At 35.3% G+C, this 25,883-nt stretch overlaps 1 protein-coding gene and 1 long non-coding RNA gene across 9 annotated transcripts in view; both read left to right on the top strand.

Moving 5' to 3' along the window:
* Raskol (Ras GTPase-activating protein raskol) overlaps positions 1-25,883 on the top strand; it is a 201,709-nt gene that overhangs the window by 71,270 nt on the left and 104,556 nt on the right. For 2 of the 8 annotated variants that reach the window (XM_070313508.1, XM_070313510.1), the window contains exon 1: positions 25,431-25,708. The exons of the other annotated variants lie outside the window; for them this stretch is intronic. In XM_070313508.1, coding sequence (XP_070169609.1) covers positions 25,606-25,708 — 103 coding nt within the window. In that variant the 5' untranslated portion in view covers positions 25,431-25,605. Of the gene's footprint in view, positions 1-25,430; positions 25,709-25,883 lie in introns of those variants that run through there. 8 annotated transcript variants of the gene reach the window in all.
* Positions 111-25,445, top strand: LOC138943000 (uncharacterized). The gene is made up of 3 exons (XR_011448405.1): positions 111-498; positions 7,865-8,123; positions 25,356-25,445. It is a non-coding gene; the product is annotated as an uncharacterized lncRNA (long non-coding RNA).

A 25,883-nucleotide genomic window follows, 5' to 3' on the forward strand; every position in this document is an offset into this window, starting at 1 on the left:
AGCGCTGTGAATGTAGTTGCTAGTGGAAGCGCGCGCGCGCGCCCTCTTTCCTACCTCGCGCGAGGCGCGGGACCTGCCGAAGCCGAAGAGCGGCAGTCCGGTTTCGATGTTCCCGCGTGGCGGTACGGTGATCTCGAGTGCGCGTGAATCGTGTTTTCGTTATCGTTACTAACCGCAATTCGATCGAAATGTACTGGCTTTGACGCGATAAATCGCCATCCATGCGTGCATCGACGAATTATCTTTTCCGATGTTCGTGTCTCGATCCGAAACGGCGCGACTCGCTTCAATTATCCGAGTTTTTTAACATACGTACAAGGCATGCCAAGGTGGATCTTGTGCGCGTGTAACGGACGCTTGGACGTAAACGTCTTCTTCGTGTATAATTAAACTGAGATGCGCGCGATTTGATGTTGATACTTATTACGAGACGAGATGTCGATTGGAATTTGTAAACAAGCTGATGCAGCTCCAATCTGACTATTCTGATATTCCAAGGTATCGAAGATATTGGCTTTTTTTTTTTTAATCTGAATAAAGTTCGAAGAGACGTTCAAGCCGAGACAATGTTGATATGTAACACGCGTTTAATGAGAAGAAGGATATATTATATATTAAGAGAACATATATATATTTGCTTATATATATATCTTATCTTTTATTCTATAACTTAACCTAACCTAACTTTTTATCTGTTCAATTATTGACACAACCGCGTCTTTTCATTAACACCTCTATTATCTTATTGTACGCTGTTTGTGTACGATAATATTATGTTTATTTCTTACCTCCTATACATTTGTAATATTTCATTGTCTCAGTTTTTCTCTTTCATATACATATTGTTGGTGCAGTTCGGAGCTTTTTCTCTTTGCGATTAGTAGTTCCTTATTATATATCTCCCATATACTTCAGATCTCTCTTAACTCTATATTTCAATTTTACAACTTCATTTTAAGCATTAACGATACTTTATTATTATTTCCTTTACGTTTATTATATTGTATATTGTATTTTCTCTTTTGAATGTCGTAAAATATTTTGTATCTCGGATTTATCGCTAATCGGAGCACAATGACATTCGCCTGAGGCTCTTCCTAGATGGGCGTCAGAGAGAGAGGGAGGGAGAGAGAGAGAGAGAGAGAGAGAGAGATCGCAGAATTTGCAGATAGTCGTGTACCGAGATTAGACCGATTAGGTTTCGCCGGCTGCGCATTCGGCAGAGAATCTTTCACTGACAGCTTGCTCGCCGCAGCTGTCAGTGAAAGAATAACGATGACTCTTTGTACGGAGGAGTGATGTGTAGATGCTTCATTGCGAATTTTTTCAACGGTTTTGCGCGTAGCGAGACTGTCTCTACAGGATAACTGAGATAAATCGCTACTCGCGAGCTCTATCAAATTTAGAACCTGTAAAAGAGCGGGGCGGAGGGGGGGGGGGGAGATGGAAAGGAAGGGGTTACGGTTCGAGTTTCTTTATCTTTTCATCGTCCGCCTCTTGCGATCATTTCAAAAGCAATTCGCATCATAATTTTTCGTACGCTGTAATGGAGATGATGATATTTTCTGGCGTTTTCCTCAAATTATTACGTGTCGGAAATTGCGAGGGAGGGGGGGGGGGAGGGCAATTGCGGGATCGACACCGATACTCGATAACTAGACAGCAAATTTAGCTCGCGGGATGTCCCGCGACGGACCCCCCCCCCCCCCTCCGCCGGTATACGGGGAGGGACCAAACGATCTTGTGCACCGCGAACGAGTGACTCGCGACTATTTTTTTTTTTTCTTTTCGTCGCAAACTCGATCCTTCTACTAGCCGTTCGATCGGAACGGCTGTCCTTTGTGTCCCGGTTCGCGTCTGCGTCGGGTGTACGAAAACCTGTTACTCATCCCTATCGCGACTTCCGCTCTTCGCGTCCCTTCCTTGTGTTTGGTCATCCGACCCGTGAGTGTCAACCCTTTTTACGACTCGTGTATCGTCCGCGCTGCAACATTGTGTCATAGGAAGAAAGAATGTTGTTGAATCTTCATAATTACACCGCGTCTGCGATAATTATCGACACTTAACAGATTTTACTTTGTTAAAATTTTTATTTGAAATTTATACTTTTTTTTTTTTTTTAATTTTAACGATTAGATAGAAAAGATTAACTTAAAATTACTCGTTCACGTTACTATTACATAATATTTTGGTGATAATTAATTTTGATTTAGATTATGATTTTCTATATAATCGCGTTCAGTAATTAGAAATCATTGCTTACATCCGTAATAATTTAGAGAGAATGGAGAAATGAGAAAAGTGATGAGAAAAGGGAACTTAAACGCATAACTTTGTGTGGTATTATTATTACGTATTTGCTGCGCAACGCGGTATAAATTACAGATATTAAAATACTCGTTTTGTAGCCGCTTCACATACGCATTATCGTAAAAGACATAACAATAACTGACCACACCTAAGCGACCCTGACAATGCACCACTCGACAATGCTCCGTCTAGATAGTTTTGTCTACGTAAAATGTGACGATGTACACTCCCACGCGCGCACACACACACACACACACACACACACACACACTCCTTTCTTCATTACGTAACGCCAAGTTTTCTTCACTTCCTTGAAAAGTTTTTGAAAGAAATTTCTTTTCGTATCATCTTATAAAATATACTCTCTCTCAAGTAAAGATACATTGCAGAGAAAGTTTTATTAAAGAGAAAATAATTTTACATATTAAAGAAATTAATATTTTATTTTTTAATTAAATAATACAATCTTGGTTATAGTAAATTTGAACAAATATCTATGTAACAATTTTTTTTTTTTTTTTTTTAAATTACGTCGCATAGAATAAATATATGATGCGTTTCATTCTGATTGCATTAAATTTTAATGATAGATTTTTTTATTGCATTTAAAAAAAATTAACTTAGTCAAATTATTGAATAATAAAAGTCGATAAGATGAGCAATCTCTAACATTGTGATTACGTAGACAGGCAACATCGTTACACACGTGGAAATTGTTTTAAAATTTGATGTCCTTTGGAAAATTCGATTGTCAACAAAGATATTTTTAAGGAAGAGAGACGAATTTTTATTGCTATTGATTAAAGGATATCGTTCTATCACAAATTCGTACTCGTTTATAATATGATGTTTATCAACTTATTCTTCAAAATGCTTCGCTCTTGATTCAAGAAGACGGTTCGATTCAAGAGGACGGTTATGTTGTTACACGTGTGTCTGAAGAATTGTCGTTTTCTTTTTCATGGTATACTTTCGAGCCTAATGGCGTAGTAGCGATTAATCATCACGTTGTGTTATTCTACCTAGCGATCTTTTTTCAACCTCTTCACGTCAGTGATGCCAGAATTGGGACGCGAGCAACATGACTCCGTAGTGGAGGGGATACACACACAAGCGTAAACCGTGTGCATGTAATGCGCAGAGCGCTCTGCGCATTACATGCACACGGTTTACGCTTGTGTGTGTATCCCCTCCACTACGGAGTCATGTTGCTCGCGTCTCAATTCTGGCATCACTGCTTCACGTTGATACGATCATACGTGTGTCGCGACGCGAATGAGGAATTTGACTTTCATAAAATATAGAGCCGTCTTAAAAAAGAGGGTCGATGAACTTAGGCGCATATAGTATTGGTGAAAAATAAACAAAATGTTCACAGCTAATTATATAGATGAATTAACTCTAGTGAAAATAAAGGCGGTGTGTGTGTATCAAAGGAAATATAAAATTAAAAAATTCTTTAACAAATTTCATACGCAAAATTCGAGAAAATTGTATAATTTTCATTATCTAAATACTTAATCACATAAATTAATCGTTTTTATTAATTTATTATAATATATTATTTTATATTGTATAATATGATGAAGACTATTTTTGAAAAGTCGCGATATAGAAACTGTTTTCACGAAAGTTAATAATCAACTTTGATATTCATCTGTCAAGCATGAAAGCATTGTTGCTCGCCCAGATGTATCATGATTACGGGCGTAGCGTCATTCTTATTGTCAAACGTCTCAGGGGACTGATTACAGTATGGAAGTTCGCGGAATCGTTTTATACTTCGTCAAGCGTAGGTGTACACGTTAGCACAATATACTCTTGCATACGCTATTATGTAAAGTATGCCAGAGCTTGTATGGCGACACAAAGTATATTTCTAATTTCCTATTAGTGTTTCTCTCTTTCTTTTCTTTTTCTCCAAAAAAATTGAATTATTTTATTAAACGTAAAATTTTTACAATGTTTATATATTGAATATTATATAGAGACTTATTCTTATAATTAAATTAATTATTAATTAAAATTGTAACATATATATTATGCATATATCGATCGTATTATTCATTCTGTAATACAGATGTTTCTGTGTTTCCGGATATTTTCATTACAAGCTTTATTTTATTATTTATTTTACGGAATACTATTACTCATTAATAATAGTGCGGCACGTTTATTCAATTTGCTTCGATATGTACGATAAATGTAATTAAATTATTGTGCTAACGCATGTCGCGCCGCAGGATATATAAATCGTATCACTGACGATAAACGAGTCTATTTCGTCGTCGGCGTATCGCCGATAGGGACGAGAGCAATTTTTCGTTTGACGCGAAACCGTCAATCGCTACCCCACGCACACACTCGATAATTAAACACAAACGCTTTAAAATGATACGCTTCCACCGGAAAGGAATGAGCCCACATGTCACGGTACGCTCGAGAGGGTCCGTGCCCGTTAACGTTAAAGTTAATACACCCCGAGGCATTGAATCTTCAGTTACAGCGTAGTATCGAATTATCCTATCAAGCTATTTCGCTCTCCGAATTCGTTTTCAACCGCGCTTTTTTTTTTTTTAATCGCTCGATTGACAGAATTATCACGATCGTTGCCTCTCGTCATCGAAGCCGATTCAGCGAGACATCATCTCCATTCGATGTCAGCTCTCATTCCTTTATCGCGGTGAAATAGATTTATTTGACGGTGCCCTTATTGACAGCCAGGAAAGGAAAAAAAAAAATGTAACGTGAACCTTGCTGGGGCCCGCCATTATCGTACGTTCCCACACCTGGCACACACGATTTTTCTCTGACCGTCCAGTTTGCTCCTTCTATCTTTCTTTTCTTTTTCCCCTCCCTTGAAAAAGGGCAAACTAGAAAAATACGTGTCACTATTTTTATAATTTCTTTTTTGATTAAAAATAGAAATTAATAATGTATTGATCGCGTCGTATCTTTTCCTTTTCCTTTTTTTTTTCTTGTTGTTGAAGAGATTGTGGCTTTAATTTTTAATTTTAGTTGCTTTTAAAATAGAGTCTCAAGTTGGAAGAATTTAATGCGAGAATGAGATAAGAAAATTTATAATTTGCAAAAATTTATTTTGAATACGAATATTTTTTTATGCTTGAAATTGCACTTTGTAAATTACAAATGCGTTTCATTTTTGCATTGAACCTTTCATTTTTCAGCAATAAATCGGTCTACTTCTCTTTTATGTTCGTTCTTTTGCGATTCGTTCACCGATATCGTTGCTGTTTGCGCAGACGGCAGGTGCAAGTGTCTCTTGACGACAAAATTCGAGTCACGTTTTAGCAGGTGCTTTTAGCGATTCGTACATATTTTGCTCTTCGAGGATTGAATACTGGACTTTATCAGAATGTTCTCGAGACTGCTCTCGATAAAGATTACGCTGCGAGGAAATATTCGGTAACGGCAAGTGGCGGACGAGATAAGTCGTGCGCTGAAGAGTTATTTTGTCTCTCATCTTTTTGTAGCACGTTCACGTGACACCAGATAACGGACGGGCGGAACCGGACGGCGTACGGTGCTTATGTCGCTTTGTCCTAATCGTCGAGAGCATCGTCTTTAGTCAGCAAAAATTTGCAAAGAACCCCGCACTAATCATATGGAAAATCTGTCCCGGTCAAATCAATTGGTTTTTACATATGTTGTAGCTTATGACCTACTGAACAAAAGATGTAATGGGCACAAAGCTCAATAATGGACAGTTATCGAGTTGTAACCAGTCAAACATGAAAAATTCGGACTGCCGAATAGTCAAATCTCGGAAGGTATTGATTTTTTTGAAAAATGTTTGAAACAAACATAGTAGGGTTTTACAAAATCTGTTAGTTAGTGACATTATTTGTGAATTTTGAATGACCTTGAAAAGCTCCGTGAACAAGCATCGTCTTTAGTCAGCAAAAATTTGCAAAGAACCCCGCACTAATCATATGGAAAATTTGTCCCGGTCAAATCAATTGGTTTTTACATATGTTGTAGCTTATGACCTACTGAACAAAAGATGTAATGGGCACAAAGCTCAATAATGGACAGTTATCGAGTTGTAACCAGTCAAACATGAAAAATTCGGACTGCCGAATAGTCAAATCTCGGAAGGTATTGATTTTTTTGAAAAATGTTTGAAACAAACATAGTAGGGTTTTACAAAATCTGTTAGTTGGTGATATTATTTGTGAATTTTGAATGACATTGAAAAGCTCCGTGAACAAGAGAACTTGTTGATAAATCTAGAGAGGTTAATATTGTTCAAGCGCGAGTTGAAGTAGAAAGGATGTGCTATAGAAATGCACAATGGATACATTTACATGAAGGACAGTTACGTGACTTTCCACGCCTAACATTAGAATATTTACGAGATTTGATTATTGGTACATTTCAGGTTCGTCTAGCAAGATCTTATATTCAAGATAAGATGCAGCGTGATGCACAAGAAGAATTTCAATTGGATTCGTTGTTTGATGAACAAGGTTTCATAAGGGTGCGAGTGTTTTCACGATTCCGTAATGCTACAAAACATCAAATATTTATAGCTTACAACATAAGAGATGCAGATAATATAGATGATGAGAGGGAGGCGATTTTTGGTTATTACTGCACCTGTAAGTCAGGCGCACGGACTGTTGGGTACATGTGCACATGTAACCAGCGTATTGTGGTATTTAGGATATGCACGACACCAGCCCAACGTTCGTTATCCCTCTTCATCATTATTGAACACAATATTAGATGCCGCTCAGAGACCACCACAGCAGGATCCAAATAATGAGCAATATACAATAAGATCATTTATTTTATTATCCCACACATACACACACAGCAGAGAGGGTTTGGAGTCAAAAAATACTACGGGAGTGACGAACCGTGGGGTCCTTATCTCTGCTGTAACACATAAAGATTTTTGTTCACGGAGCTTTTCAAGGTCATACAAAATTCACAAATAATGTCACCAACTAATAGATTTTGTAAAACCCTACTATGTTTGTTTCAAACATTTTTCAAAAAAATCAATACCTTCCGAGATTTGACTATTCGGCAGCCCAAATTTTTCATGTTTGACTTGTTATAACTCGATAACTGTCCATTATTGAGCTTTATGTCCATTACATCTTTTGTTCAGTAGGTCATAAGCTACAACATATGTAAAACCCAATTGATTTGACCGGGACAGATTTTCCATATGATTAGTGCGGGGTTCTTTGTATGTGTGAGAAAATTACTCTCGGCAGATAATAGAAGTCGAGATGGGAGAAAGGGAAAGTTTATAAAGTGATTATCTATATAAATTATATCTTTGCATATCGAAAGCGATATCTTATCATTCCTCTTTCGCTGTTTCCTCTTGCAAAATATCGCAGCGGAACGGTAAAAAGTAATGATAATGAAACCCAACTCTATTTCAATAACTCTATTTCTAGTACTCTCTGTCTTTTTATTTCTCCACGTGTGCTTAGAATAAAGTATTGCTTCAAGTCTTCCGACTGCACCGACGTATCTATTGTTTCAACTTGATGATCGTAAGCTCTTTTGTCAGCAAGCTCGTCGTCGAGGGGGCGTCCTTCGGACTGCATGTAACGCGTATCAAAATTAACTCGGCGTATGTATACGATCCCTCGTGGCATGCTCCATTCAGAGCGACGCATCATCAACGTCTTTGTGCACGCGAGAAAATTCTCAGACGCGAGTGAGAGACCACGTGTGCTCGCCGTCGAGTCGACAAAATAGTGTACGACATCGCTGATGAATTAAAGGATTCTTTGGACATTTGAGATACGAATCTGTACTGGGAGGAGGTGAGTTTGAAAAATTTTCGGAATGAATGACAAACGTTCTCCGAGTCATAGGATTGACGCGTCTCTCTTCACAAGGCATACGTTAGAACGAGAACGATAGAGAGCAAGGTATCATACTGCACAAATGTAAGATAATCAACAAAGAAGTATCGTTAGGTAAATTATTATTTCATTGAAATTTAGAATCGAGAATATCATTTTTCTGTCATATTAATTCACTTCACAAAATGACGCATCATATTTTCTGTGTTCAAAAATTATTGAAATCATGTAAAGATAATCTCTGCTTTATTAATGGAATTGTTATCTTGTTGCACATATATTTAATTTTTAGATATTAAATTTTTTCATAATATGTGTAAATTTATATCTCTAAAACTTTGTATGTCAAGAGAGCTGAAGTTAATTTATTTATTTGTATAAATTAAATTAATTGAGCGTTTTAAATGTAAAATTAAACACAAGCAAATTAGTATTGCAATTATTTTAATATTATAAGAGAAATTCTCGAAACGCTTTATTTTTGCCTACATAATTATTCGCGTATCATCGATTCATCGATAATTTTTGCAGTTACCCCGGACTGTAAACAGGGCTTTACGCGTAACTGGAATTTCGATAATTCTCTAACGGGAGAATGCCGGGTGAAGAGACGACGCGTTAACTATAATGACACAATTAATTGTTAATGTTTCTATCCACGGGACCCATGATCCACTTACCCGGTTAAAACTTGCTCTTGCATTATCTGCCTGACGAGGGTCTGGCCAATTACGCGCAAGTCGTTAACCGTGCTATCGCGTTAGCATGTGTAATCGCGAGTCTGGAAATTGCATCTCGCAGGTACTACACGCCAACAACGGTAACGACCATGACGACGATGATAAATGAAAAAAGAGCGCGTATTTATAACAATTTCACGCGAGCTGGCGAAATATTGCCACTCGTCGATCACTCGTTGCCTCCACGCGTTTATCGTGGACGTGTCACATTCGAGGTTTATGATCGATTATACTCCCAATTAACGCAGATAAGGCAAGAAATGAAATGTATACACCGATTTACGTTCGCGCACACTTCAAGATCTGTGCAATTGAGGCTCGTGATTCGCGTTGTCGGTGATGGTAGTTTAAAAAAAACGAGTCGAGAAAAAATTAGGATACTCTAGAAATTTATGTTTCGCGTAAAAAAAAAAACACGGACTATTATAAAACCTATCGATTTGTGTCATTGGTTCCACTTTGCGATACCGATGATAATTTACGCATTATTCACGAATCGTAATAATAATATCGTGTCGAAAATTACGCACTACACGCAGTAGAATGCATTCGCTTGCGTTTGTGGCTCCTCTCATTCCATTTATTTTAACAGAAAAATGAAAGCGCAACGTATACACATTTTGACAGATACCATCATTGTTTTACTGCCGCGTTTCCTGTTAAGTGTAGATTTTATTTACGATTACCGTTTGCGATAAAATGACGAGGATGAAACACACGAGCCACAAAGGATTTGTGGCAGCAAAAAAATCCGCGAGATGACAACATATTGTACAATCAGATCTTACAATTTTATCATCTTACAATTTTACATCAGATCTAACAATTTTATGTGTCATTTTTATTTTATAATGATGGGCATTTTTGTATTATTTTATTAGAATTTTTTTATACTTAGATACCATAAAATGCTGTAAAATATATCGAATGTTCTTTGCTAAGAAATTATTTTTTAAATTATAAAAAAAATGATGCATTTTATAATATAATCGCGTAAGTTTTAAGGATTATAATCACTTTAAAAAAAGACAGAGAGAGAGAGAGAGAGAGAGAGAGAGAGAGAGAGAAATACAAAAAGTCGCATTTAATTAACTACTTGGACGCTCGTTTCATGTTATTAGCTACTTGGCAGTCTCGTATATTCGCGGGATTTTAGAGACTGTATATGCATTTTAGTTGCAATGAATTTTTACAATACATGACGAAGTAATACCACTGCGTCAAGTACTTTCGTGCGAAAACTCGGAGAAAGAACACGAGGGGGGGGGGGGGCTTTAAAGCCTCCAGTTTTACGAAAGTACTCGGTTTAAGCAGCTTAGGAAAATTCCGCGTTCTCCCTCTGCCAACCGAATTGTAAATTCTCACATAGATACTTCATACAGATACATATCTTTTTTTTTGAATGTTGAAAACAAAGATCATAAAAAAAAAGAAAAACACAACCGCAATATTTTTATATCTTACGCGTTCTCTAGTCATGTTTTTTTTATTTACAATCGTAAATACCAGTCTTAACAGAAAATTTTCTTGTTTTTTTTTTGTTGTCTTTAGTTTAAAAAGTTTTATTTTATACACACAAGATTCACTTTTAAAACTTTGCGCTATTGCAGACAGAACTAGGACTCGTTGAAATTGACATGAGTTGGAATCGAATCTATTGTAGTAGCGCAGCGGGACAAATGGCCCAATAAGCGTATGAGGAATGCCTTATTCTGGGGCAACTTCGTGACAATGCGGCTTTGTTCATTTAGGGATATTATTCGCCATTATTTATACACTATGTATAGAGTAATCTTGTTTACATGCGAATTTATATAAGTCAAATTTATACAAGTAATAATCAAATTTTGTCGAAAATCTTTAAAAAAAAAAAACATTGCGAAAATCAAAAAATATGATTCCATTATACACAAAGGGAGGAAAAAAAAATATTAATAAAAATAATTCTGTTCGATGTTTGAGTTAATGTAATTAATATGAAATTAAGAATCCGAGCTATATTTTCTTTGGCTTGAATTTTAAAGTTGAAAGTAACCAAATAAGATAAAATTTTTGCGCTGTTCATCCCCCCCTCCCTACATTTGAATTATTTACAATTTTCCAGAGATTTTCCTCGTATTCGCGTAAAACACTCTTATCGCGTATCGCGTTACAGTTACATTATGTCTACTGTATACTTTCTCATGCTCGCATCTGCTATTTCCCATCGTATTTCTCTCTCATCGTAAGAGTACGTTGACAGTTATAAACTCTTTTAGCTGAAACATCCATTGTGGAGGAAATGTCGTGGTCTTTCTTCGTTGCGACATGTCCGAGCGTTTCTTTACGACGTGCGTGCGTTTATAGAAAGTTTATCTTGCTCCAGGATCGCTTTAGCGAATACGCTAGCATTGCGTGGTAAAAATAAAAATTGTGTGTATGATTGTGTGAATAATTTTTTTTATTAAATTTTTCCACGGAAAAAAGACGATAGGGGCACAGCACGAACGATCGATCGATAAGCGATTCCGCACTATTCTCGTCCGGGACGAAGTACTTTTTAATATAAAAGATAAAGCGCTGTGTTAGAAAAAGAGAGATCGTCGCATGCAACGTCCGACAAAGGGACATCGTGTGGGTCCTTTGACGTCTGCATTTTTTTTTGCGTCTTTTTTATATGCACAGAATGCAGTCGCGCGAATCATCCTTACACAGGGATTTTTAAAAGAGTAAACTGTAGTTTATTTTAAATTGCCAAATCTCTGATATATTAATACAAAAGAATTAATTTTCGTCATTATATATGGTATGATACTTTATAATAACGAAGCGAAATATATAACGATATTGATATTTACATCCCTTTTATTTTTTTATATACATTATAAGGAAGAGAATATTTTATAGAGAATATAATTATTGAAAAGAAAAAAGAAAAAAAAATCTGAAAATTATAAAATAAAAAGAGATGTTCCATAGTTCTTAATTATACTGTAACATATGTGAAACTATTAGGTGTACAAATAAGTTTGCGCCGTTTGACAAAAGTTGGCGCCACCAGTAAGTTATGGTTAAAATTGTCAGATGTAAAATGTCCTTATCGTAAGATTGGACATCAGTCAATAACATAACCTTAAAATATTAGTGATTCTTTATCAGTATAATATATTCTTTTGTGTGCGAAAATGTCGAGTTTTGAGCCGAATAAGCGTCATTTGCGGGAACTTTTGATTTACTTCTTCAATTTGAAGAAATCTGCAGCTGAGGCGTATCGATTGCTTGTAGAAGCATATGGTGAGGCTGCCTTAAGTGAGAGAAGTTGTCGTGAGTGGTTTCAAAAGTTTAAGAACGGGGAATTTGACATCGAAGACAAAGAACGTAGCGGAAGGCCGAAAGTGTATGAAGACGCGGAATTGGAAGCATTATTGGATCAAGATTCGTGCCAAACGCAAGAAGAACTTGCACTTACATTGGGAGTGACTCAAAACATTAAGTTCCGTTCTTTCACAATAAATGCCCAATTTTTGATAAAAAACGGCGGAAACTTATTTGTACACCTAATACATATACTATAGATATTTTTCTAGACTTACTTATAAAATATACTGTTTTTATGACGATTGCAATTAACTAAAAAAATTGTTAATTTTTAATAAATGATTACGATTTAATTGATACATACAGTACTTTCTATTCTTAATTATTTTTATTTAGTGCGCTCTTTAATTAGTATGGACCATAAATCGTACATATACAAATGAAAATGCCGATTAAGGATTGATTTTCTTTTAATAAACGTGAAAGAATCTTATGCATTTGTGCAGTGGATAAAATATTTAATGCGACAAAATTGAATAAACACATGATGAGAGAAGGAACATACCTAATTTTTTAAGATCGAGAAAAAGAAGAGATAATTATTCTAAATATGCTACGATGGCGCATAAAATATGCAAAATTATTATGCGGCGGAACATTTTCTCACGCGTCGGGTTAAGAATTTCATATGATAATAGAGTAAGAAAGATGAAATGAAGCAGCAGCAGAATGCGACGAAGCAGCGACATATCGCGCGACACAGGAAACACCGTGCGGGGCAGGTAGCCGCATGGCAATTTCCGGTGCGGATAACGCCTAAACAAAAGGGATCTTCCCGTTTGTGTTGACGGTATAGATACCGTTTTTACGGTACATTAAAAACCAGATTTTATTTAATACACGAAGCTCTTTTTACCGGATAGAGTGCAATTTAATTTTTTTTTTTTTTTTTTTTAATTATCAGAAAGTTATAAAATTCTTTAACGTTTAAAAATCGCAAAGTGTGCGAATAAAATGAGTTAATGGGAAATCTATAATCTTCGTTTTCCTTTCCACGAGAAAACTTTGTTTCTCTTTGTTGCCAGCTATCGAATATATGTCATATTGTCAACCTGTCGCGCTGCTAATTGGAGTAGAAATGTGTCAACGGTGGGAATATTTTTGCAGGGGGGAAGGGTTCACCTTGCACGGTTTTATTTAATGCAGCAACAATTTTATTAATATAACATGCAAATATAGCTCTTAAAAAGTCATGCAACACAAGATTGATTTAACCAAATTAAATTCGTTTATTTAATCGCGAAATTAATTTATTAAATGTCATGTTGGAAATAAGACTGAGTAGAATTGTGTGAATGATTTTAAAAATGCATTTCAACAATAACAACATGTTTCTTAGAAATGCTCTCTAAGAAAAGACATGTCATTCATACCATCTTTCGTATATCATTCATACACGTGTCATCTATAATTAGGTAATCTGCCACATCCCACAGTCATATTATATTGTATATTTTATTGAGGTAAAATTAAATATTCTAATAATTAAATTTTCTTTGTGAAAATTGGTAAAACATATAACATTTTCCATGTTAACCTAATAAAAAAATAAGTAAATTTAAATAAAAAGAAAAATAAATTAAATAAAAGAAAAAGCATAGTTGTATTAATTTTTTTTTTTTTAGGAAAACTTATTCACATTTCTGGTTGGAAAGGGAGAGAAGGAGGACTTACATGCCATTTAACTATCGTGATCTATTTCTATCGCCATTTTATAATTTTTTTGCGCATATCTTTATTATTCAATGCGATTCTTTCGTAGATTCTCTTTTTATCTTCGCGAAAAATTTTCACGTCCCAGAATCTTTTATGGTAGTCGACAGAGATGGCCCAATTCGATCGTTAACTGGCGATCCGTTTTTGTTCCTTGATCTTGCGCTCCTTTCGCCTTGGCGGATAGTGCCGACAAATGGAAATGAATGCGAGAAAGACGGAGGAAAAGAGGAGGAAGGGCTTGGTACACGTCGTACGTAAATGCGGGGGTGGTGCACCGAAGTTCTCGAGCCTCAAGTTCTTCGAGCGTTGCGACCATAAGTCTGTCTCTATCCCGTGCCAGCGTCGTCTTTTTGCATTCGATGACGTAAAGGCATCGTCGTAGGTATACTTGATGGCTCGACACCATTTTTCCTATATAGCACGTATCTATAATACTTACCCAACCATTGTATTGTACATCGCGGCGCATATCGCGGAAACGGGTCAACTTGACAGATTCGTTGGATTTGTCGCGTCGCAATTTTTACGACGAACTTTCTGAGAAGAATCGAATTGCTCCTATCTCGCGTATATATGGTATATGTTTACCTCAAACTTTCTCAGAAAAGTAGAAGCGTGAAAAAGTAGTAGCAACACGCTAGCTACATGTTTATCTCGCTGCAAATGAAATCTGTAATTAATTAAAAATATGCTGCGATGCGAGTCACCGTAAAGTAAACAGAAGTATGTTAAGGTGGAAAGAAAGTCTTTCTTTTTGTTATAAATTCACATCTGTATTTTTTATCTTACCAGTTCCATCGCGTAGAACTAAATGATTTTAATTAAATAGTCTGTAATTTAGCGAGAAGATTAATCAGGGTAAAAAAAAAAAATAAGTAATTATAGAAAATTTGTAATTCAATTTTGCAGAAGTAAGCGCGGCGTTTTATCATTACGGTTTTGACAGTTAGACAAAAGAGTAAATGACGTCAACACCGTTTTAAATTGCTTCGACGCGATGAGATAATTAGAAGATTAAGTTACTCATTCGCGCTTATATGAACTCATGAATTTTCATGAGTTTCCCCTTGACCGATCTGCGCTTTAACATAAATAACAAATTCTGCTCGGAGGCCATGACTGATCCGACCTACATTCGAAAGCATTTTCGATTTTTCAAGATTTTAATTTATTATTATCGGATCTTTGACTACACGTGAAATAATCGACATGTTATATGTTATACATATTTATTGTATAACATGTATTATAATTAAGAGACTTTATTTAATCGCGAACTATGAATATCCCATGATACATTATTGTCCTTAAAGATAGGAAATATTATGGCTTTTATTATCAAAACTTTTATTAACCTCCGATTGTTAATTTTTATACAATACAATCGTATGTAGAGATTTTTGCGTTGTTAATGCTGTATATTTTGTTTTACTTCATTTTCATTTAGCTATTGCGAACTCATAAAAAGTGTGTCAAATGATAAATGACTACGAATGTCTAACAAAGTTTACGGAAAATAACGTAGCATCGTCTCCAAACGGTAGATCAGCAAATACGGTAGGAAAGGCGGCGAAAGTTTGTTACGAACTTACTTACAGATGTACAATGTTGTTTATCGTCTACTGTGACGCGGGATTAACTTCCGCAATAACAACGAGAAGTTTTCAGGAAGTTGGAGTGTTTAGTCTCGGGACAAGCGCCCACACGGATGCTCTTTCATATTTAACATAAACGTTAAGAGGACAAGTATATAAAGATGCTAATTATTTGCAATAAAACAATGTTATTCTTTAGATATGAAACTTATTAAAAGTATATTAATACGTTATTTAAATATTATCTACAACGATATAATTTTATAGAGTGCTTTCTTTTTCTTAAAATAGGTGTACAAATAAGTTTGCGCCGTTTGACAAAAGTTGGCGCCACCAGTAAGTTATGGTTAAAATTGTCAGATGAAAAACGTCCTTATCGTAAGATTGGACATCAGTCAATAACATAACCTTAAAATAATAGTGATTCTTTATCAGTATAATATATTCTTTTGTGTGCGAAAATGTCGAGTTTTGAGCCGAATAAGCGTCATTTGCGGGAACTTTTGATTTACTTCTTCAATTTGAAGAAATCTGCAGCTGAGGCGTATCGATTGCTCGTAGAAGCATATGGCAAGGCTGCCTTAAGTGAGAGAAGTTGTCGTGAGTGGCTTCAAAAGTTTAAGAACGGTGAATTTGACATCGAAGACAAAGAACGTAGCGGAAGGCCGAAAGTGTATGAAGACGCGGAATTGGAAGTATTATTGAATCAAGATTCGTGCCAAACGCAAGAAGAACTTGCACTTACATTGGGAGTGACTCAAAACATTAAGTTCCGTTCTTTCACAATAAATGCCCAATTTTTGATAAAAAACGGCGGAAACTTATTTGTACACCATATACATTTTTTTCATTATTATTTCACTCATTAATATTTTTTGTGCTCTTAGAAAAATTATTTTTTTTTTTTTTTTTTTTTTTTTGTTAAGAATATGAAATGGGTCATACTTAGGTAAACATAAAATATTTCTTGTTTTATTGATTAAATCTGCTATTTATTAGTTGAATTGCATTTTACGACGTAAAATATCGGATCTCGTTTTCTCCGCATCCTCCCTTTGTTTGACCGCAATGTAACGTGTTGCGTGCTACGTGATCGAGCCCGCACGACCAAGATTTATGTACGACAATAATCTAGACTAGGTCATTGAACTTTTACTGTTCACTATCTTTTCGATTCACGACCCCGATAATCCCCGATCAAAATGTGCCTTGTACAATATTTTGTATGAGCGAGAACAAAATAGAATATTACCATAGAGAATACTACACATCTGTGAAGAGATACTATAGCTTACTTTATTTAAATATATAATCTCGAAGATAATATTTAAGTTAGATAAAATGTTGATGCCCTTTTATGGATCTTAATAATGGATTTTATATCTATAAAATAATTGTTTTATTGTATTAATATCGATCATCTTTGTATATATATATATATATATATATTTGTGTATATTTATATGTAATTTGTGATTTAAATTTAACTTGTTTAGATGGACTCTTGAAAGAAATATGATTAATGAGAATATTAAAGAAATTGTAACGTGAAAAATATTTTTGTTTTCATGTCTAGAGATCTTCAGAAAAAATATATAAAAATATTTAAAGGGTAAGAGAGATTTTCTTTCTTATTTTCAAACTTTTAAAAATATAAATATTACAAAGTTTCCGCAAGAGAGATTACATTGAAATTTGAGTCAGCCTTTTACTAAAGAAAGTGCCATCTTTATATATGTATAGCTTAATAGAGGAGAGTGACGAATGTGCGCAATAAATCCAATTGCGCGAACATAAAAGGCGGCAAGTGTTATGGGCGGTTCATTAACCAAATATGTACAGCGAATATGAGTTTCGTGAGTGAAAACTCTGCCATCGAACTTTATATTATACTTTTTTTTTTTTTTTTAAATTCCGACGCGAGCACACGATTTTATTGACACTTAATTTTTTTCCGGCTGCATCGACTAACGTCTTTCGCATTATGAAACTGTAGAGCACGGTTCTTATGCAATCGAGCACTAATTACTAGTATCTGATAAAAAAAGAAATTTTTTTTCCCGTACATAACAGCGTGTTTTAATTAATAAGGACAATGGATATTTTGTTTTTGAATAATCATAAATTTATAACTTGAAAAATTATTATAGCGTCTGCTATATAATGTATTTATTTCTGTTACTAATAATAGATTAAATCTATTTTTTGCATAGCAAATTAATAAATGATTCGTTGTATCAATACGTTAAATATTATGTTATATTTAATGATAGTTTATCTTGAATTAGATTTACATAAATATCTTATGATATATTTTTAGTCTAGCGGTAGAATATAGAAAGTTATTATACATTCGCATGAATCTCCATGGAAACGGTGGCTCGAGGTTTATTGCCATGTCTGCGCCAGCAATCCGCGACAATTCTCACATATCGAAGTTTTACCGATGCAGTAACGCAAGTTGAATCCACGCGGACATTGTACAATAGCAAAGTACATTTGGAGGAACTGTTCCGATCATAAATGTGATCGCTTTGGATCCCATGACGTGGCCATTATCGGAAAAATTCCAGAAAAATCGTCGAAATTTTTCTGCCCCTTGCGTAAAATTTTTCCTCAACCTTCATACGTTTCTTCTGTAAGCGACTAATCTCTCCAATGTTACATGTGCAAGTTGTTGACTCGTTGTTGGCTTCCCGGAGAGAATTAGCCATTCACCGTTATGACGGCGAATTTAATTGAATGAACTCATCCCAGTTTCAATTTAGGCAAACTAACAACGCGTAAAGCGTTTCTCTAAAGCATCCGCTACAGCTACTTACGGTCCCAAATGCTCGCTGCATTGTCAGTGGATTTTCAGCAAACATTTCTCTCACAATATTTTTTTCCTTTGTATAGCGAATTACAAACCGTGAAATCTTTGCACGATGCACATTTTGTAAAAAAATTAAAAGTATATATCATCACGCAACGTGAAACTTTTAGGTTGGGCAGAGTTTTTCACCCTGATAATTTTTCGATTATTATCGCTCTAATAAATCGTTTTAGGAGGGTTTTAAAAGGAATCGTTCCTTATTATTTAAGATCATTTAAAATTATACAAATATATCTATCGATATAAGATACCAATTCGCTAAGCGACTGTTAAGAATAATCACAAATATATTTTAATTGTGAATATTTCATAATAATTCAATAATTTTATCCATGTGTGTGTGTGTGTGTGTGTGTGTGTGTGTGTGTGTGTGTGTGTGTGTGTGTGTGTGTGTGTGTGTTGCGTTTTTAATGTAAAATAGTTTTGATAGATATTTATCAAAAACACTCTAATTAAAAAAAAGAGTTACAAATCACATATTATTTAAAAATACAAGATAAAACATAACAATATATATATATACAGGGTGTCCCATTTTAATCCATCCAGTCGAATATCTCAAAAACCAAGCCCGGAAGAGAAAAATGTTTCAAACAAAAGTTGTGTAACTTCAAGGGGGCCATAAGATGGTGACAATAATTTGACCTTGGAGAATCATTTGAAGGTCATGTGAAGGTCAACTTTAAAATCTTAAATGAAAACCACGATTTTTTATTTAGCATTCTTGTAGCTGACATCGAGAGCTTTCCAAAACACTATAATAAAATATTTTTTTATTAAATACTTTTTGAGTTATTTTATATTTTAATCTGACATATTTTGATATAAAAAATTTAATATCTCGTAAAATATTTAGTTTTTGATAATCTTACCGTAATACTTCTATGTACAGAATAATAAGACAAATTAAATACTTTATTATAGTGTTTTGGAAAGCTCTCGATGTCAGCTACGAGAATACTAAATAAAAAATGGGGGTTTCCGTTTAAGATTTTAAAGTTGACCTTCACATGACCTTCAAATGATTTTCCAAGGTCAAACCAATGGAACCATCTTATGGCCCCCTCGAAACCAAACAATTGTATTTGGTCTGAAACATTTTTCTCTTCCGGGCTTGGTTTTTGAGATATTTGCCTGAGGAGATTAAAATGGGACACCCTGTATATATACTTTTTTTTAAAATCAGATTTAAAAAAATTGTGCATTTTGAAAATATTAAATTCATATCTATTAATGTAAAGATCTCTGTATAATTTGGAAAGTATCGAATCTCTCTTTTTTTCCATAATCAGTATATCATACACACATGATCTTAAACGTATAAATAATGCATTTGCGGATTCGAAAATCACAGACTGTAATACGATTCGTTTGTAATTACACGCGATCATCTGACATGCCGTTTCGAAACTCGAGAGTTTGCCAAGTAATCCTTGAAATATTCAAACTAGACTTTAATCGACGAAGGCGAGGCGAGAGGAAGAAACGTGCGGTGAAAGATCTACCTCTAGCTCCTCGTAAACTTCACGCAGCTTTTTTATGTTTACATATATGTATCATCTTTACGCGTTCTACGGTATAACGGATAGGCGTCGTCACATTCTTTCGATGTGATCGTTCCATCCGCCGTTTTATTATCGAGACCTCGTAACATTTTATCAAATCGCGTTTTTATATTGTCCAGCGAGCAAAAGCGAAAAGATTCTTAGCGCGTCAAATCGACATTAATCCAATTAAATAGGCTAGGATCAATAGAATCCGGCAAACTTGAGACGTGAGAATGGATTTCGAGGTTGCGTAGAAGATTCTTAAAGGCCACACGGGAACGGAGTACTTGCGCCGACGTTTCGTTAGGTTAAAGATATAACGAGGCTTAAAATAGAGAAGATACGAGACGCGCTGATCAACGAGAGGCTTTTGACAGAGCAACCATCGAGACCGAAGAGATATCGCGAACGTTCACCTTTTTCGAACGAAAAGCATTTCGTCCGCAATGTTGCATCGCAGATCACATCGACGATTTGTTGAATTTAGATTCGAATATTTTGACTTTTTTTTCTCTCTTTCTTGAAAAACAATACGAAATCACGGAAAGACGTAAGTCGTTTATGTAATGATTTTACGATGATTCGCTGCTAGGCAAGTAAAAGATAATACTGTGCGAAAGTGTCAACGTGGTGAAACGTGTCGACTATCGTGGACAATAAAATTGTATGAAGGAACATCATTCACGGTTGACAGGCGTTTCACGAGAAGATTCGCGCGGTTGTAAAATATTTCAGTCAACTAATCGACTATAACTCCATCGACAGGTTTACACATCGGCATAGATACAAATATACAAAAATCCCTTTATTTCTTCCACATCTCCCCATGTAAAGTGCAATCCGAGAACCTGTTTCAATCGATCGTTCGTTCGTGTCATGATTTATTTTTACATATGGTTATGATAAATAAAAGCGTTTTATCAGCTTCCTTTGAGACGTGAGAAGCAATTCAAATGAAATTAAATTTTGATCAGTGATATCAGAATTTTATCAGCGGCGATTAGAGCAATCTATAAAAATAAAGTATGTTTGCGTGTCCTAATTTTGTTCCAACTAATTTATTAAAATATTCTCTCGGTATCTCCGATTAAACAGCGATCGTTTTCTAATGAGTCACGCTAATGGTCATTATATACGTGGTTGTGTCCAACGAAGAGATAATTAATGAGCTTTTTACAAATTGCGCGGACATGTGTCTTACAATTATTAATAGATACAGTATCCTTTCGATTAATCATATTGTATTTTCTCCCTGTTAAAAATATTATCGATATATTGCGTAGTATTATTTAAAAGAGATTATACTCCTTTTTTTTTTTACACTCGTTAATATACTGGATGGCCCATTTTAATCCATCCAGTCGAATATCTCAAAAACCAAGCGCGGAAGAGAAAAATGTTTCAAACAAAAGTTGTGTGGCTTCAAGAGGGCCATAAGATGGGGACAATGATTTGACCTTGGAAAATCATTCGAAGGTCATGTGAAGGTCAACTTTAAAATCTTAAATGGAAACCCCCATTTTTTATTTAGTATTCTTGTAGATGACAACGAGAGCTTGCCAAAACGCTATAATAAAGTATTTTTTCATTGAGTACTTTTTGAGTTATTTTATATTTTAATCTGACATATTTTGATATAAAAAATTAAATATTTCGTACATTATTCAGTTTTCGATAATCTTACCGTAATACTTTTATGTACAGAATAATGAGACAAATTAATTAGTGCCAAAAAAAAACAAATAATTGTTTAAAAAAATACATTGTAAATAATTTTCTTAAAAACAATTTTTTTTTTTTTTTTATACTAATTGATTCGTCTCATTATTCTGTACATAGAAGTATTACGGTAAGATTATCAAAAACTAAATATTTTACGAGATATTAAATTTTTTATATCAAAATATGTCAGATTAAAATATAAAATAACGCAAAAAGTACTTAATAAAAAAATATTTTATTATAGTGTTTTGGAAAGCTCTCGATGTCAGCTACAAGAATGCTAAATAAAAAATCGTGGTTTCCATTTAAGATTTTAAAGTTGACCTTCGCATGACCTTCAAATGATTCTCCAAGGTCAAATTATTGTCACCATCTTATGGCCCTCTTGAAGCTACACAACTTTTGTTCGAAACATTTTTCTCTTCCGGGCTTGGTTTTTGAAATATTCGACTGGATGGATTAAAATGGGCCACCCAGTATAATACAAAGCTATTTAAAAATTTTATAATTATATAAAAACGTATAACACACGCTCTCATTCGAATGATCATTGGAATGATTTGAAATTTATGCTGTATCAAATTATATAGCTGTACTTAATCTAGGAATGTATTAGAGATGAAATACACTTCCAACACGGTCCATTTCGCTCGATATTCTTTCCGTATTAATACATCGTAAATCGGGCGCGCATTTTTTTTTTTTTTGCGCAATTATGACTTTTCCGAGCGTGCAAACGATTATATCCGCGCGATACCGTTTATTATTATTATTACTCGACGCTTCTCGAGCCATCGCGTTTGATTAATATTTAATTTACCGTGGATTACTCGTATCGCTAATTAGCTTCGCGAAATGAACGAATGCCGATTCGTTCGAACGGATCCGTATCCTTAGATATTTCCTTTTCCTGCGGCGTTCTATGTATAATTGCACCGCGAAAACTATACTTTACGAGCAACAGGTGGTTATAACGAATATCATATTCGCGATGTTATGTCTAGATCTCATAATAGAGATTCATCACGCTTCACTGCCAAATTTATTAAAGCCGAACAACTCGTACTCGATAGAGATACACTGATTCACGGACGGATCCTTGAAATTTACACTTCCTTTTTGCAGTTGGTATCGTTATGTGAAAGAAAAGAATAGAAACTTGAAAGTATCTATGTTACGATTACATAAATATACCGAGATATTCTCTCATTTTTATTTTATCCTATATTATGCGAAATGTGAAGGGTTTTCACCTTCACAATTTAATCGCAATCTCAATTACATTCGGATCCTGCTTCATGCAATTTTCGATGCGTTAATTGAGATACATAAAGAAGAAACGTAAATGCGCGTATGTATGAATGAAGGTATTAATTAAATAAAGAGATAAATGACACGCATAATATGCTCTAAAGAAGTAGCTATATACGCGCTTTGGATATAATGGATGTAATCAAATTTTTTATAATAATAAAATACAGTTAGCATCGTGATGTTTTCGTACTAACTAGATCTTTGTTGATTTTTCCCGTTAATCGATACATCTCGTCAATCATATCTCTGACGATAGATTGTCAATCACGTGGGCTGGGTAATCGCATTTAAACGGAACATCACTCGAGGATGCGAGAATACGCGGCGGAATTTTTTTTTCGATCGATAATCTTTTTTTACACGTATATAGTAGTTGATGTAAATTATGTATCGACAATAATCGTGTGCGTTATCATTTGCAAAATAACTGAACGAGCAAGCGTATGGAGGATATAATTTCCCGTTTCCTTAGTGATTTTTTATCCGCAGTCGGAGATACTTTAAATCTAAAAGACGAAATTTATAGAGATTTATATATTCGTCGATCTATTTGATTTATCTCGTGTAATTGAAACGTTGCTTCTTCTAAATAATTGTGCAGTTTCCAGATTCTAATATCACAAATAACTTAGTTTCGCGGATATTCTCGTTTATGGAGGAACGCGTTTGAAGTCATCGCGCGTGTCTATCGCGAATAATTTGAATTCGAATCCATAAATCGTTTCGACATAACACGAGTCCGACGTTAGATACGTGACTATTAACTTGCGCAACGTTATCTATATTTCGTGCCAAACATGAATTTCGAAAAATTGGACCCTTAGGTTCGCGCTTGTGATCACATGCCAGTGCAAAAGTGCTCGTGTCAGTCTACAATTTTATTGCGCAATATTATTATACCGGATAGATTGCATATTGTGTGCGAAAAATGATTTATGTATCGTCGTCACGGTGATTGGAAGATATTTTCTTGGAGCTCGCGATACGAGAGATTTCATTTTGAGATTTCGCATCACCATATATACTCGGCAGATTTATTTATCGATTCGCGCGCGACGTAGACGCGATTAGTGAAAATGTACGCTTGGCATGATAGATAGCGTGATAATTTTCAAGTTGATTAACATCACACTCCTAAAGGAAGATTAACTACGGCGAACAATAGCTCCGTTCATCGGGAGATTCCCAAGAACCAAATAACGGGAACGAAATAAACAATCCACAATGTTGGCAAAATTGAATGAAATGTGCGACGACGTCAGAAAACTACACACGTGATCGTTTATTTGTTCTAGGATCTTATATAAATATCACAATAAAAATATTCGGCCGTTTTTAATAAATCCTGGAGCATAATATAATTCTCGATTATTAGGATATTATTACAAGTCACGAATATCGGCTGTACGTGACTCGTTACATCATGAAAAGGTGAATCACAAAGCCGGAATTTATACTTACAATTTTGAATATTTTCGAACTCATTATTCTTATAAGAAACTTTGTTAGGCTATATTATTAGGTGTACAACTTTGCTTTCGCCGTTTTTTTCCCGAAATTCGAGACTTTATTGTAAAAAACTGGTTATACATTTATGATTCAAAGTATTGTCCACTCCCAATGATCGTGCCAATTCTTTTTGACTTTGACCCGAGTCTTCATTAAGTAATGCCTCCAATTCTGCATCTTCGAAAACCTTCTCTCTTCCACCGCTATGCCGGTCTTCGACGTGAAAATCACCGTTCTTGAAGCGTTGAAACCACTCGCGACACGTTCTTTCGCCAATAGCGGCTTCGCCATAAGTATTCGAGAGCATTCGATGAGCCTCAGCCGCAGATTTCTTCATATTGAAGCAGAAAATTAAAACCTCCCGCAAATGACGAGAATTTGGCTCGTAAACTGACATTTTCAATCGAGAATAACTTTATGACGCAGACACAAATCGACTAATGTTTCTATGGGGTTATGTTGACAGATGCCCAAGTTTATCGCATGACATCTATGATCTATTTATTTCGACCACTACTTACCGCTAAAGCCATCTATAGGAAAACGGCGGAAGTAAAGTTGTACACCTAATATTATTGAACATACATATGTATGTATTAAATCATATGATATTATATTGATTTACGATTTATTATCATTTGGATTACACGATACGTTGCTTATGCCTCGATTGCCATCTGTTGTCAATTTCATCTTGGATCATGGGTCACGCATTTTGTGGGAATTTTATTTCGTTATTTTGGAGAACGTTTACCACATGTGGCGTGAACGTATGCGAGTTTTATTGGCGACGAATCGCTGGATTATCTTTCCAGGTGAACTAGAGCGAGGAGGAGCGCATAGCGAACGGGTTGACCTCCCACACATGCGTGACGTGTGCGCGCACTAGCGATTAATTAGCGCTTAATTATCCGGCTCCCGTTTGCTTGGTTAGCGTCGAGTATTAGAAGAAAAACAAAAGAACACGATGGTGCGATCCCGCTCGTCTCACCTCGGCCCTACTTGAACGAGAAGAAGGAAAGATATCTTCGCGCCGAGCTCAGGCTCTTTTAGCACTTATCAAGGATGCAGGGCATCTCTACGGAGGGTGCCTCGCCCGGCGGTCGCCGATTGTCCCGCAGTTTTCACTCCTGTCTTCGTGGGGCCGACCATGACGACCTTGAATCAGGTATCTAGAATATAAAGTTGCATGTTCGCGGTAAACGAGATAAATCGTCCATGTTATAATTACGATATCGTGACGTTGTCACGAAAAGAGGATCCCTTTTTTAGCGGAAATATAATAATAGTCCAGAGTATGTCTGCTCCCTGGAAAAATATGGAAAACCTGAAATTGTTAGGAA

This window comes from Polyergus mexicanus, unplaced genomic scaffold (assembly GCF_030449975.1).
Source record: "Polyergus mexicanus isolate NDT 795.1 unplaced genomic scaffold, iyPolMexi1.0 SCAF_24, whole genome shotgun sequence".
NCBI lineage: Eukaryota > Metazoa > Arthropoda > Insecta > Hymenoptera > Formicidae > Polyergus > Polyergus mexicanus.